This window comes from Raphanus sativus, chromosome 5 (assembly GCF_000801105.2).
Source record: "Raphanus sativus cultivar WK10039 chromosome 5, ASM80110v3, whole genome shotgun sequence".
Taxonomy (NCBI): domain Eukaryota; kingdom Viridiplantae; phylum Streptophyta; class Magnoliopsida; order Brassicales; family Brassicaceae; genus Raphanus; species Raphanus sativus.
In genome coordinates this window covers 8,403,809-8,418,472 of record NC_079515.1, presented here as the reverse complement: position 1 = coordinate 8,418,472, position 14,664 = coordinate 8,403,809, and the positions used below count along the sequence as shown (strand labels likewise).

The window sequence follows — 14,664 nt, the reverse complement described above, 5'->3', positions numbered from 1 at the left end:
GCATCACACTATATCGTAATTTTTTTTTACTTTCAAACTGTCTGTAGATCACATGAGTCTCATGGATAGATGATATGTTTGCATATAGAAACAAAGCTGAACTGAGTTCCTCCGACTGAGTTCCAGAGGTCGCACTATTTTGAAGAATTTGAAGCTAACGATGACAGGAGAGGCAATCATTATGCTAACTCACAAAAAAAAAAAAAAAAACTCACACACACACACACACCCAAAAGTCCCACTTATTAGTCGTCTATCTTGTCCTTGATTCCATGTTGTAGCCATAAACGATTATGCACCTATACACATGCATGCATGGAGCCTAAAGAGTGAGTACTGTTTCAGAACGACATCAAACTTTGCACGTCTGCTAACAAACTTGCATCCAAATGTGTGATCCGTCGGTGGTCAACGTGTACTTATGGGACAAGGCGGCTGCAGCGTTCAGGGAAAAAAAAATGAAACCAGTCCTAGCTGCCCCTACCGTGCTCTTACTCCCAAAATAATTGGAGTGAACAGACTCTCTTACACTCACCCGATATTCCCCCAAACACTTCGGCAACTAGCACATGCATGTTAATATGGAAAGAGGTTCACACGTTGGCTTGCTTTTGTCAAGTATGTTTTGTTAATGCACTGTGTAGTGCAATATTCTGTGTTCAGATAACTGATAGAACCATATTTTATAAACTACGGATTACTGAAAATTGTAAAGAATAAAAATGATAAAAATATATCAAAGAGTAAGAAAAGGATGATACAACTGCAGAGGCGAGATATTATCTCTTTCCTTAACTCAAAATACGTCCCGTAGTGCGACGGTTCGATAACGTAATGAGTCCCAGGATACAACTGCAAATAATCTTCTGAATTTGCGTCACTCTATCAGAAGCCTGGCGAAACTAATTTTGTGTTGTACTCTCAGACACAAAAAATAAATAAAATAAAACATCACTATAACATGGAGGAATTGTATTTGTTGTTGGTTTTCAAGTGTGTCTCACTCTATTGTTTTCTAAATGGCTCACAAGCCTTTATATAGAAAATACAAAACATCACATTATGCTTTTGAGAAGCCATAACATACAAGAGAGTAATGGAGTCTTAAAGTCAAAAAATCAATATTGTCATTAAGAAAATTTAATTCCTTTTGACTCAATTTTTAATGACTTAGCAATAAAGAATATATTATATATTTGACCAAATCAAACATAAATAATATTTCTTTTAATTTGGGTTTGCATTTTATGTTTATACAAACATAAAGATAGTCATGAATAAGTAATGGACATAATATCCAACTAACAAATTCAAACCCAAATATCCAATATATGATATTTGCTAACTTTTAATATTTAGCCAAACTCATTTTGGACTTCCATTTCTCATTCAAAACCAACTCTGATTTTGACATACGAGTACACTACTTCATAGTGTCAAACATTCGGTTATTCCGACGAACGTCTTCGTCCCGAAATATACCGAAAAATGGTCTTAAACCATTTCGTCAAAAACGAGTTCCAACAATCCCCCACATGAATAGAAATGCTTCTAGACACTAGACGACTCGACAGACTTGACTTCCTAGACAAGACTCGACAAGACTCAACAACACTCAACTATGGACTTTTGAGAGTACAAACGAGAAATTCACTGCATGATGAGTTGGTAGCAATTTTTCAGCCTTGAACCAGTCATTGTTAATAGCTATCGGATTTACTCGGCCAGGAGGTGGCCATGATGTCTTGAACCTCCCGGGCTTTGGTGTAAACCTAGACAATAGCCAAAACACAGTTTCATTCTCTCACAAAACTAATTTCTCTATTGTGTTCATTTTGGCCGTGAACATTCCTGGTAATCATGAGTGAACTTTAGAGAATATAGCCATTTTATTCTCCTAGAAACGGCCCCATTTCACACCCACAAGGTGATTTGCCATTAGTTTTGTTTAGAGGAGTATCATATACTACTCCATTCATATCTCAAAACAATTGGCACAAATCATTAAAAGCAAATTCTTATCCTATATTCCTTACATGTAGCACTGTTTAATCATCCTAGGAACTGGGTATAGACCGAAGTCTTACAGTGCTTTGGGCAGACTTAGTTTGACTTAGTTGTCTCCTTGAACCTATTTCTTGGGATCTCCAATCTGATAAGTAGAGTTACCGCCAAACCTCATCTTAGTTCATAGGCTAAACCCATTCCTCTTGATGATATTACAATTTGATCTCATGACACACCTTTAATAACAGGATCCTAGGTTGTCATCACATTGAACATAATCTCTTGAGATTAGTCGAGATCAATTGTTTAATGATTTTTGTCATCCTTTTTTTTTCAAGATACAATTAACCATTATACACAAAACTCAGTGTATGACACTAGTTTTTTTTTTTTTAAATCATAGTTTGATAACTATCACTAAGTTCATTTGGTCTCTTGCCAATGACTTTATATGGTAAGCAAAGCTTCCCCCACATTTCTTGAAATAGCTCAAAAACATACATATTTACATTTAACATCTTTTAAGAGCTTAGAAGATTAATCTACAACTCTTTTAGATTTAAATGAATAATAAAAACAATTTCGAAAAATTGTTATAATTTTCTTTAAAATGTATTTCATTCTCAGAAAATCGCATTTTAGATACAACTATTTCATAGTTCTTTCAAGTTGATTTATAACTCTATGATTTGAATTTTTCCAAAACATATTTTTGCTTTTAGCAAATATACATATCATTACATGATATTTTTCTACCATAAAAACCACAATTTTCTATGATTATTCTCAACCATATTGACTTTAGAACTACAATACACATGTCAGTTTCAGTCATATTGGTCTGAAAATTCTCACTGGTTTTGCATGGTCAACCTTTTTAAAAAATGCATTTAAGCATTGACGAAATACAAATGTTTTGATCAATATCAACAAACATTTTATTTCTTATGGCAAACGATTTATATGTGGCAGACCTCTCCCAAATTTTATTTGAAGCGTCGACTCACAAAATTCATTTCCATTCATATAACATGATCCCTTAAGAATCAAAATGTTATTTATAACTATGGTTTCACCATATTTTGAAACTTGAATTTCTTCTTATTTTCTCGTGGTCAACATACTTAATAACTAAATTAAGTTATCCCAAAATCTGAAAGAAGAAAACAAAAACGTTAAATCATTCTTGATAATTAAAGCAATTAATTATCTTAACCAAGTCAATGCAATAACACATTTTGACCAATTAAAAAAAACGTTTTAACTTGATGGAGATCCATGAAATCTCCAATTCCTGTTTTCATGACAAAACACAAAGAGACTACGGGACGGGACGTATTTTGAGTTAACGTAGTGGGACGGGACGTATTTTGAGTCAAAATACGTCCCGTAGTGCGACGGTTCGATAACGTAATGAGTCCCAGGATACAACTGCAAATAATCTTCTGAATTTGCGTCACTCTATCAGAAGCCTGGCGAAACTAATTTTGTGTTGTACTCTCAGACACAAAAAATAAATAAAATAAAACATCACTATAACATGGAGGAATTGTATTTGTTGTTGGTTTTCAAGTGTGTCTCACTCTATTGTTTTCTAAATGGCTCACAAGCCTTTATATAGAAAATACAAAACATCACATTATGCTTTTGAGAAGCCATAACATACAAGAGAGTAATGGAGTCTTAAAGTCAAAAAATCAATATTGTCATTAAGAAAATTTAATTCCTTTTGACTCAATTTTTAATGACTTAGCAATAAAGAATATATTATATATTTGACCAAATCAAACATAAATAATATTTCTTTTAATTTGGGTTTGCATTTTATGTTTATACAAACATAAAGATAGTCATGAATAAGTAATGGACATAATATCCAACTAACAAATTCAAACCCAAATATCCAATATATGATATTTGCTAACTTTTAATATTTAGCCAAACTCATTTTGGACTTCCATTTCTCATTCAAAACCAACTCTGATTTTGACATACGAGTACACTACTTCATAGTGTCAAACATTCGGTTATTCCGACGAACGTCTTCGTCCCGAAATATACCGAAAAATGGTCTTAAACCATTTCGTCAAAAACGAGTTCCAACAATAACCACACTTTTAACTGTCTTCTCCATGCTCGGGGAGAGTGGCGCTTAGCTCCATGTCATCATCGCAGTTCTTTTCTTCTCTCTCACCAAAGAATATCTAACATGGTTACGAAGTTGGAAAGCTAATTTTCAGAGAAGTCTAAGCTTTCCTTACCAAAATAGCCAGCTCAAGCCAATAAAAGACAATTATAACAATGCAGATTAAAGAAAATAGCTGTAAAGTTTGGACTAGCACTGCAATACACAAAAAATTATATAGGGGGCGATTGATAGAGGCTGTAGGAGCTGTCGACAGACATTTTAATTTCTACAGCTTTTTTAAAGCAATCATGCTTTTATTTTCAAAATTGAATCTAAAGCCAAAACATTATAAAAGGAAATATATTAGCTTTAGAAAGCACTTTCTCTAGAAATTTTATTTAGTGCTTTGAAAATTCTCTACATCAAAATAAACTATTCAATGCTAAAAATCTAAAGCCTAAATTTTAGAACAAAAAATAGAAAGTCATAACCTCTACCAATCATCCTCATAACCTTTTTTTCTTTTTGTCACGACACAAAAAATATATAACCAAGAATCCAAAAAAATATAAAGTCAAACACTTAACAAAATCAAAAATCTCTGCTCAGACAAACCTAGTGTTGAATAAAATTATACAAGATTTGTCTTGCAAAGCATAAATTACAATTATTTTTCTTTGATTTTCACAGTTTTTTTTAAATAGTTGATAATTTTATTTTAAAAATAAGATTGTAAAGTTATTTTCGGATGGCGTCGTTCCTTCAAGAAGAGAAACCTTTTCTAAGAGCATCTCCATCAGCAAGTTTGTCCATTCTCGATTTCCAATGCAATTATAATAGTTTTTAATTTTTTTCGTTTGATTTTCCAAAAAAAAAAAAAAAAAAAAAAATTAATTAACGGACCAATCGCGGGCCGCCACGCGTCAGTGGGGCCCGCAAATAGTGACGATACAGGTTCGTCCAACTGATCCTGCGCGGCGCGGGTTCACAAAGCAAACATTAATATATTATTTTTTTTTATCGAAACGCGTGCGAACCTTTATTAGCATACCCCAATGGGGATGCTCTAATGTTCCTACAAATTTGATTCACTGGTTTATCTCATCTCCTGCAGGTCCGTGTACTTGAATTGACACACTCACTCTTTGGACCTTTGCTTCATCAAATCCTTTTTTTTTTCGTCGCATCTCCTTCATGTTTGTTCTTCTGCTAAAACTTCTTGTTTTACATCTAAGACCACCTTATCAACAGCTTCCCCTTCACCCTGTAGAGCTCGAAACAGATCATCCACGCTCCTGTCAGTTTCCTTTACATCTGAAGATGATGCCTTATGATCCTCAGATTCCTTAGCCGTCTCGAAACCCGACAAAGCTTGCAAAGGTGGACTACTTGATGAAGAAGCTAAAGATGCTGTCGCATCACCCAATCCTTTGGAAAGGCACACATATTTGAATACGAGCTGTTTATAACTATTCAACAAGCCTTCAACATCACCTATCCTCAGATCACCAGCACTGGCAAACAAGTAAGGATACTCTTGGAAGATTTTGCCTGCCTCCGTATCCTTCAGAAGCGTTGCAGCACCTTTACTTTCCAAATCAGATACGGATTCAACTTTCTTCGTTGGTATCTCACTGTTGGCGTTGAGCATGTCACTGGTTCCAGAGAGACTATCAGACGATCTTGACTGGAAAAGAGTGGTTTCTCTCTTGGGATTCAGCGTTTGAGTTCTGTGAACAGTGGACTCATCACGAGGGGGTGGTGCAGTAGACTGGCTGCTTAGGCCAGAGATTCGTGCCCGTGCAGATTCCATGTTCTTCTCGAACTCAGCTTCATCCATCGAAAGTGATTTTGCATCAATATTTGAGATGAAAGACTCTGCAGAGAGAATGTTTGTGAAGAAGTAAGCAGCTTCACCAACGAGTTTAGATTCACGTCTATATCTTTGTATATACAACAAGTTCGAGTGAAGCTGTGGAGGATTAGCCTGCAAAAACAGAGTCAACAATGAGCACTAGTACACACGTAGATGCACATAAACATGCATTACAGTAAAAAAGATACCTTAATTGTGACATATATCAAGACAGGGAGAAACTCGTCGGCTCCAGGTGTATTCTCTTTTGAAGCGATGGAAGCGTTTAGGAGTAAGTTGTTAATCACTTTGCAGCAGTTAAGGACACACACAAGCTTATCACGAGGAGCTTTGTACATGTTTATCTTCTGGAGCTCTTTCTGAGCTAGCTGCGGAAACATTCACAGAGTTACAAACACTAACAAGAAGGTGGAACACTATACGATGCGAGAGGAGCTAGATTGGGTTACCAGCCAGGATGTTTCATTTTGAAAAGTTGGTTTTATATCCAAATACTCAGGAGAAATGAAGTGTTGAACCAAAGACATCTTCTGAAAGAGTTTCTCATCAGATATAACATCCTCGGTGTTTGAAGCAAAGACACGGGGAAACAGCTTTGTCATGACATACTTCTCTAGACCCTGCGTTTACATTTTAAGAGGCAAATGATTAAGGCAAGAAGAAGATGCAAACGGTCAAGACAGAAAGAGAAGGACAGTGATAATCACATCTCCAGCGCTGTCTAGTTCATCCTCAGAACAACCAGACCAAAGTGGATGAGCCCTGAAAGCAGCTTCCATCTTTGTAAAGAATTCTTGGACTGCAGCAGAATCCTTTTCTGGGTCTGGCTCATTGTTCAAGAACGAAACAATGAAACTGCAACGCATACACACACTTGTCTTATGAAGCCAAACAAAAAAAAAAAAGTAATGCAAACCCACAAAACACGTACCCTCCTCAAGTAGAGACTAAAAATGATAAATCATGGAACAGCATTGGACAAGATCTAAGCTTTTTAAGATATCGCTATCACAAAAAAATAAGATTTTCTCTAGCAAAATCATATGACACCGAGAGTCAAATCAAATCCAGCATAGCTATTCAGTACAAAAATCTAGCTCACATGTATCATTCTATAGCAAACAGAAGCTAAAACACACACATGATTGTCCTAATCTGCACCGGAAAAGAAAGAGAGAGAGAGAGAGGTAGCAAAGGGAGAACCTTTTGATGGATTTAACAAGATCGCCGGCGGATGGTTTGCGCATCCGCTCCAGGAAGTCATGTATAGAAACGTCAGTGTTATTCTCCATCGTCGACCACCGGATTCGCCGTCGTACGATTGACGTCAATCAAAAAAACTTATTTATCTCCGATGACGATTTGACCAAAAAGCTAGAACAGAGATCAATAGACAAAGTTGAGTTCTGCTTCGCTGACTACGACAAAACAAAAAACGACAGTCGTTTTATGAAGTTGGTGGATGTGGTTCGGTGTTAACCGGTTATGTTCCTTGGTTTAGTAACGTCCCAATCATTTACCCAACCAACTCATCAATTGATCAAACAACAAACGGGTCTCTTATCCGAAAACACATGACGAGAGTCGAGAGATACATAAGTCTTATCCAAGAGGCTGAACCATTTTGAATGTTGACCATAAGTCTTTACATGTAAAGAGACCCCAAAATCAATTACGAGGGAAAAAGACCAAACTCAAAACCCAAATAGATTCTCAAATCATTAAACATTTACCACAATTGTTTCAAAAGAACCCATGAAAATCTCCAAAGAAACATCAAAGGGAGGGAGTAGGTACTGAGTGTGAAGAAGCATCATTAGATAGTGCAACAATCTTACATAAGCTCTGAACAACTTTCTCATTCAGATACTTCTCACTTAAAAAAGCCGAAACACCCATCACAAACAAAAAAATCTCACACAAGGTCTTCTTCTTTTAGATAAGATCAGCTACATTCATTGGCATTTCGTCAATCTGGGTACTGTAGTACTGCTCAATGTCTCGGAGGATCTTTATGTCGTCGCTTTTAACAAAGTTGATCGCAACTCCCTATATGATCACCGCAAAGTTTGGTTAAAAGAGATATATCTATCTAGTGTTTCCGGGTCAAAAGAATTCACAGGTTTGACATATAAATCGACAAGAAACAATGCACAAGTTATATAATAATTACCTTACGCCCAAAACGACCAGATCGTCCAATGCGGTGGATGTAGAGCTCACGGTTGTTGGGGAGATCATAATTTATGACAAGGGAAACCTGTTGAAGAAAGTTCAACATGTCAATTCGAACTCTACCATAATCAGAGACATAAATAAGAGAGGACTCTTAAACACTTTTCTTGCGTTAGTATCTACACGAGATATAGCGAATCACTTACTTGCTGCACATCAATACCACGTGCCCATACATCTGTTGTGATCAAAACACGACTGTCGCCTGACCGAAACTGATTCATGATCTCGTCTCTTTCTTTCTGAGGCATGTCACCGTGCATTGATGAGACTGTGAAGTTGTTAGTCCTCATTTTCTCACTTAGCCAATCCACCTATGACAAATGAGGAGTTAGTTAAACGAGGCATTGAAAAGAAACCTAGTTACCAAAGCAACTGAAACCAAAGATCAGAAAGTATCAAGATTGGCATCATTGAATAAATTACAAGGCCAATGGAATCTACTAAAATCTGCAGGTGAGTACAGACTGTAAGTTTCTAGAGCAATGGAGGTGTGTTTAAAGCCTTCCTTTTAAAGAGTAAAAGGGTACAAATAGTCTCGCAAGCGAGTACAATTTTTCGAGTATAATAAGATGAGCACAAGGATTTACCTTTCTTTTTGTGTTGCAGAAGATAACAGCTTGAGTGATAGTAAGTGTGTCATAAAGATCACATAGTGTATCAAATTTCCATTCCTCCTTCTCCACAGCAACGAAAAATTGTTTAATGCCCTGAAATGGTTTTACAGTAAAGTTAGCCACTTTAAAATTAAACATAACCACGAATACACATTCAGAATAAGAAACGTACCTCAAGAGTCAACTCATCACGCTTCACAAGAATCTTCACTGGCTCCGTCATAAACTTGGAGGTCATCTCCAAAATCTCGTGAGGAAGAGTCGCAGACACCAAGCAAACCTATAAAATAAGAGTATTAAGTTAGTGAAAAATTGAACTAAGCTTGTCCAGCTACAGTTAATTGCTACACAAAAAAGAAATCACATGGATCATTCAAGCAACTCAACAATGTCCTTTACAAACTAAAAGTCTATCAAATCCCAGAGTCCAAGCAGCCAATCAAGAAAGTTAGGAACCAAAACAGTGTTTGAGCAGTGAAATTCAACCTGAAGATCAGGAGGAAGATATCTGTAAACATCATAGATTTGGTCCTTGAACCCTCTGCTAAGCATCTCATCCGACTCATCAAGAATCAAAAGCTTAATAGCTCTGGTTCGCAGACTCCTCCTCTTAATCATATCACAGACCCGACCAGGTGTCCCAGACACAACATGGACACCATTCTCCAGCTTCCTGATATCCTCTCCAACGCTCTTCCCACCAATACACGCGTGCGCCTGTATATTAGCGTGCAACCCAATCGCTTGAATAGTCTTCTCCGTCTGTGATGCCAGCTCCCTCGTTGGCGACAATATCAACGCCTGAACTCTACAAAATCAAAAAAAAACATAAGAAAAAGCAATCAAATCTCCAAAAATTGAAAATTAGGGTTTTTTCTTCTCAAACCATACTCTCTAGAAGAAGTGTCAACGATTTGGCAGACGGAGAGAGCAATCATCGAGGTCTTCCCCGTACCGGACTGAGCCTGAGCGATGACATCTCGTCCTTGGAGAATCGGCATCACCGCTCTCTGCTGGATCGCGGAGGGCTTCTCGAAACCGTACTCGTAGACGCCGCGGAGGACGTCCTCCTTGATCCCCATGTCGTTGAAATTAGTGATGGGCTCGATCCCTTCGCTCGTCTCGAAGACCAATTTGTCGTCGTCCATTGGTCCGCCGCCTCTTCTTCCACCTCCACGGCTAGGATTCGCTTCCGCCATTGCTTTTCTAGGGTTTCGAACGTTTGGTTTCTCTCTCTGCTGGAATGAGCTGTTTTCGGGATAGATAGGCGCGGCTCGAAGTAGATACCGATTGTAAATATTCAACGACTTATTTGGGCTTTTTGTATCAGAAATAGAATACCGACTCTATAGATGGGTTTGTGGGATGTGGCCCATACTAAAAGGCCCATGTTAATCAGAAAATGGAAAGTTCCATAGTAATACACCCATTTAATTTAGATTATCAAATTAAAACGCTGATTTTCTTTATTTCTAACAATATTTTGAATACGATTTTAATATTTATGGAAGCACATTTTTAAAATTAGTATATTGTACTAATATGGAAACTAAAATTAAATTGATGTATTAATATGGAATTTTTGTAAGAAAAATAAGTAAATTACCTTTTAAAAATTTCATGCCAAAACATCAGAAGAATACAGTTTAGATCAGTTTCTTTTCTCTTTCCTTTGTCAGGATTTTTTTCCACTCTTTCTCTCTCATTTTGCTAAATCTCCTAACTAATTTAATTCACTTTTTACTCCAAACCTTATTGGGAAATTATTTTGGGAAATGAATACTTGCTCCGCTCATCTGAGTCAGTTTCGAGTATGGGTCGCATCAAATTTTTAAATGCGGGAGTGGATCAGTACAAGTCTTTTTTGGGCATTTGCACACCTATAGGAAAGAGAAACAATCGGTGATGGTTTTGGCCTTTTAACCCATAAAGTTCTGTTTTGTTACCTAAGTAACTTACGTCTTCCGACCTAGTGACTACGACCCAATATACAACCCTAAAACTTTCTTTCCCCACACGTGCGAGAGTGACCGGTTACTTTCGTTTCCGGTTACTTTCATTTCCGGTAGTCTTAACCGCGCCAATTAGTTTTCCGCCAAAACATAGAAGTTAGTTTTGTTGATTATATTAATAATTTAAGATGCGGTTCTGCTTAACTGGTAATTGTGAGACATAATATAAAAGAGTGGTGGATAATATAACAGAACCCTAATACAAGCAGAATTGTTGTGTGTCAGATTTGGGTGAAATGCATCCACCAGATCTGAAAATGATGGAAACTAATAACGGAAGCTATAGCCGTGGCGAAAGTTCTTGTGGTAAATGGAAGGAAATCGGTAACAATACCATCGAAGGTAAGGTGTTATAAACTTAATCTAATCGAGTCGTAATTTATTGAGTGCGTCTTTATGACTATAAATTTAACGGTTAGTTGTAATTTGTGTGTAGATCCCGCTAATGCGTACATTGACGTACATTATGCGCACATGTTGATATTTCATAGGATTTTTTTAGAAAGATATTATATATTAAATAAAATATTTTAATATAGAGTATTGTATATCAACAATAAAAACAATTGGTCAAACAAAATCTTAATTCGACCTTTAAAAAATAAGACCAGCTAGCAGTTATAGATCTAAGCACTAACTACCACAGTCACACAATCAAATTTGCTTTTTTGTCAATGCACTTTTTTGGCATCATCATGTTTACCTGCCTAAAATTCATCTTAGGTTCAATTCTCCTGATCAAACTAATCACTAGAATTTATTACTCCAGTCCTTCTCACTTGAATATCATTCATTAGCCCCGTCTTCGGGTCCAGTACTTCCTATTCGTTTAGAAGAAATAGATTTGATGAAATTTTGCTAATGTATCAAATATTGCATAGTTGTAATGAAAAATAAAATGTGGAAAACTTTCTTTATTATTTGTAATGGAATCAAAAAAATATGGAAAACTCTTTATTATTTGCAATGGAATCTTATTATCGTAAATGAATGGAAACATTTGTTTCGTTTATAATACATGAAATATTGGTATTAGTAGTACACACAAAATGTTACCATATGGTTTTCGTAGATTTTTCATGAACGCTATGACAGCCGCCATTATAATAGACCCTTTCTATCGTAGCGTTTTTTCATGTGTTATGATAAGTAGAAATATTGTACCATTTATTTGTGAGCTATAAATTAATGTTTTATAGCATTTTAATCGTGCTATGAGTGACCAAATTTAAGAAGAACTACACATATATTCACAGTTCCACGACTGACCAATTTTAAGGCAAAAGATAGAATCTTTATACGATTATGCAAACACCTTTAAGAGACTCAAAAGTTTTGAAATCAGTTGCAAGTGGAAAAGCTTCTGATGGCACCTGTTAATAAAAGATTAACTCATATAAATGTGTCTTAAGAGAAGGGATAAGCAACGTGATTCTCTGTTCACATCAAACTCATTATATGTTCTTCATAACTCATATAAGAGATCATAGAGTAAGCACCTTTTGCGTTGAAATGTTATTACATCAATCCATATATAGTTGATTGGAAGAAGTTTCTTATATTCGTCAAAGGCCGTTCAAATTTACAATATGTATAAGAAGAAACTAGAAATTCCATGTCTTGGAACAATTTTGTTTCAAGTATGTTACACAACTTGATGAAATATTTGATAATCGTTAGAATGCATGAAACAATAATGATGTCATAAATTTAATTGTTGTTAATTATTATTTATTATTTTTGTTATTGGGTTTTAAAGTTATCTTTTTTATTTGTAACTTTTTAACTTTAATTTTTTTTGTTAAATCATTTTTATTAATTAAGTTTTGTATCGGTGGGTAAACCAGTCAAAATGATCTGTAAACACAATAATTTTTAAACGTTGTGTCAGTCATATAAAACGCTTAATAACACTTAAAACCGTAATCATTTGTATCCGCAAACTCTTGCACCCACAACCGCAACTGCTGCATTTGAACCAGTCAGGTCCTTAATCATTGTCTAGCTAAAGTCTAAAAAACTTCAAGAACACACTAATTTTTTATCAAATATAGTTGAAACATAAAAACCATTTCTACCTATAAGTTTAACTAATCTAGACATATGGTTTACATTTGAAGAGTAAAATTTTAAGATATGATTAAACAACAAATAAATTTAAATTTAAATAATAATTTCAAATAGTTTCAATTTTTTTATATTTCAAATTAAAATTTGATTTTTTTGAAAATAAAAATTTCAGAAAAGTAAGAATTAAAAAACGTTTTTTGAAAATATTTTTATTTAAATAATTTTGTATATTTATGTATCTATAAAATATGGGTAGATAACAAAACAAATATAGGAAATTAATTATTTTACCTCTTTAATAAAATCTCTCTTGGTCATTTTTATTCTTATATGATATTATGATCAGAAAACATGTTTTGGATCTGTCAGGGAGATTTGCCATAAATTAGTTATTTAAATCCAAGTTTCGACTATAATAATGTAAACCCGCATTTTATATAGTAGAGGTTTTTTTAACTTACGTAACACTACTGTTTGGATTTATTAAACTTTGATAGATCCATTCCAACATTTAAAATAACTTTCCAAAAGTGAGCTTTCAAAAAAAAAAAAAACTTTCCAAAAGTCCCAAATTGATTTTACGTAAAAAAACTCCAAATTGATATTTTTTTCCATTTTTAGGTTCGCATTTAACCGCCAACATATATCAAGTCAGTTTTGTCTGTTGACAATGTAATCAGCAAGAGACAACAAAGGCGCCACCTTATGTGAATCAAACCCTTGAAGATGCTCTCTCGCTTGTACGTTTAACTTCTTCGCATATTCATTCGACTTCTCCACTCCCATGAGACTCGGATACGTTAGCTTTCTAGCCACCAAATCTTTACCGGCCGTCTTCCCCAGCTCCTCCGACGACTTTGTCACGTCCAACACATCATCCACGACTTGAAACAAAAGCCCAATGCATCTTGCGTACTTCCTAAGCCTTTCAATCTCTTCATCGGACCCACCTCCCACTAGAGCTCCCGCCACTACAGAAGCTTCAAGCAACACCGCCGTTTTGTGAATATGTATAAACTCGAGATGTTTCAACCCGACTTCGTTTTCCTCAAATCTAATCCTTTCTGCGGCTATATCCGCCGCTTGACCCGCAATGAGCCCTTCCGTTCCCACCGCTCGTGTCATCTCCATAACGGCCCGGAGAACTCTCTCCGAAGAAACTCCCAAAGAGATGGACGCGGCCATCTTCGTGACAGCCAGAGCTATGAGTGCATCAGCGGTCAAGACGGCTATACCTTCGCTAAAGGCTTTATGGTTGCTGGGTTTCCCACGACGAAGGTCATCGTTATCCATACAAGGGAGATCGTCTTGGATGAGAGATGACACGTGCAGCATCTCAACAGCACATGCAGCGGGCATTGCGGTGGACTCTTGGCCGCCTACGAGCTCGCACGCAGCTAAGCAAAGCATTGGCCTTACACGTTTTCCACTGGAGAGAAGCGTGTACCTCATGGATTCACGGATTTTGAGTGCTGGTTCGCGGAGAGGAACCGCCTCGTCTAGTGCTTTATTGACAGACGCGACCTTATTGACCATATACAACTTGAAGTCGAAGTTATAGCTTGTTACTGCAGCTAAACGGGGGATGTTAAGGTGGTGGGCCAGTCTGAAGAAGACAGACTTAACTACAGTGTAACGCGGCCTGAATCTCCAAAACAAGGATTTGAGATAAAGAAAGATCCAAATGAGAGTGTAAGCAAGAGTTTCTCTGTTTCCCAT

The 14,664-nt window shown here is 36.2% G+C and overlaps 3 protein-coding genes across 4 annotated transcripts; all 3 read right to left on the bottom strand.

The window, feature by feature from the left end:
* Positions 1–5,119: 5,119 nt before the first annotated feature.
* On the bottom strand, positions 5,120–7,443 carry LOC108862944 (vacuolar protein sorting-associated protein 9A). The gene is made up of 5 exons (XM_018637216.2): positions 7,215–7,443; positions 6,719–6,866; positions 6,461–6,631; positions 6,200–6,379; positions 5,120–6,122 (listed from the first exon to the last, which is right to left on the bottom strand). Exons 1-5 carry the CDS (start codon positions 7,301–7,303, stop codon positions 5,328–5,330), a joined length of 1,383 nt encoding a protein of 460 aa, XP_018492718.1. The 5' UTR covers positions 7,304–7,443; the 3' UTR covers positions 5,120–5,327.
* A 254-nt stretch (positions 7,444–7,697) lies between these two features.
* On the bottom strand, positions 7,698–10,144 carry LOC108862945 (eukaryotic initiation factor 4A-III homolog). Its single transcript, XM_018637217.2, has 7 exons — positions 9,755–10,144; positions 9,350–9,671; positions 9,036–9,143; positions 8,837–8,956; positions 8,393–8,560; positions 8,185–8,271; positions 7,698–8,060 (listed from the first exon to the last, which is right to left on the bottom strand). Exons 1-7 carry the CDS (start codon positions 10,060–10,062, stop codon positions 7,947–7,949), a joined length of 1,227 nt encoding a protein of 408 aa, XP_018492719.1. The 5' UTR covers positions 10,063–10,144; the 3' UTR covers positions 7,698–7,946.
* Positions 10,145–13,589: 3,445 nt separating this feature from the next.
* Positions 13,590–14,664, bottom strand: LOC108862946 (geranylgeranyl pyrophosphate synthase 10, mitochondrial-like). Of its 2 annotated transcripts, XM_057010829.1 has the most exons (2): positions 14,008–14,664; positions 13,590–13,920 (listed from the first exon to the last, which is right to left on the bottom strand). In XM_057010829.1, exons 1-2 carry the CDS (start codon positions 14,662–14,664, stop codon positions 13,597–13,599), a joined length of 981 nt encoding a protein of 326 aa, XP_056866809.1. In that variant the 3' UTR covers positions 13,590–13,596. The 2 variants fall into 2 exon arrangements, with proteins under 2 accessions (XP_056866809.1, XP_018492721.2); XM_018637219.2 differs by having other exon boundaries at positions 13,590–14,664.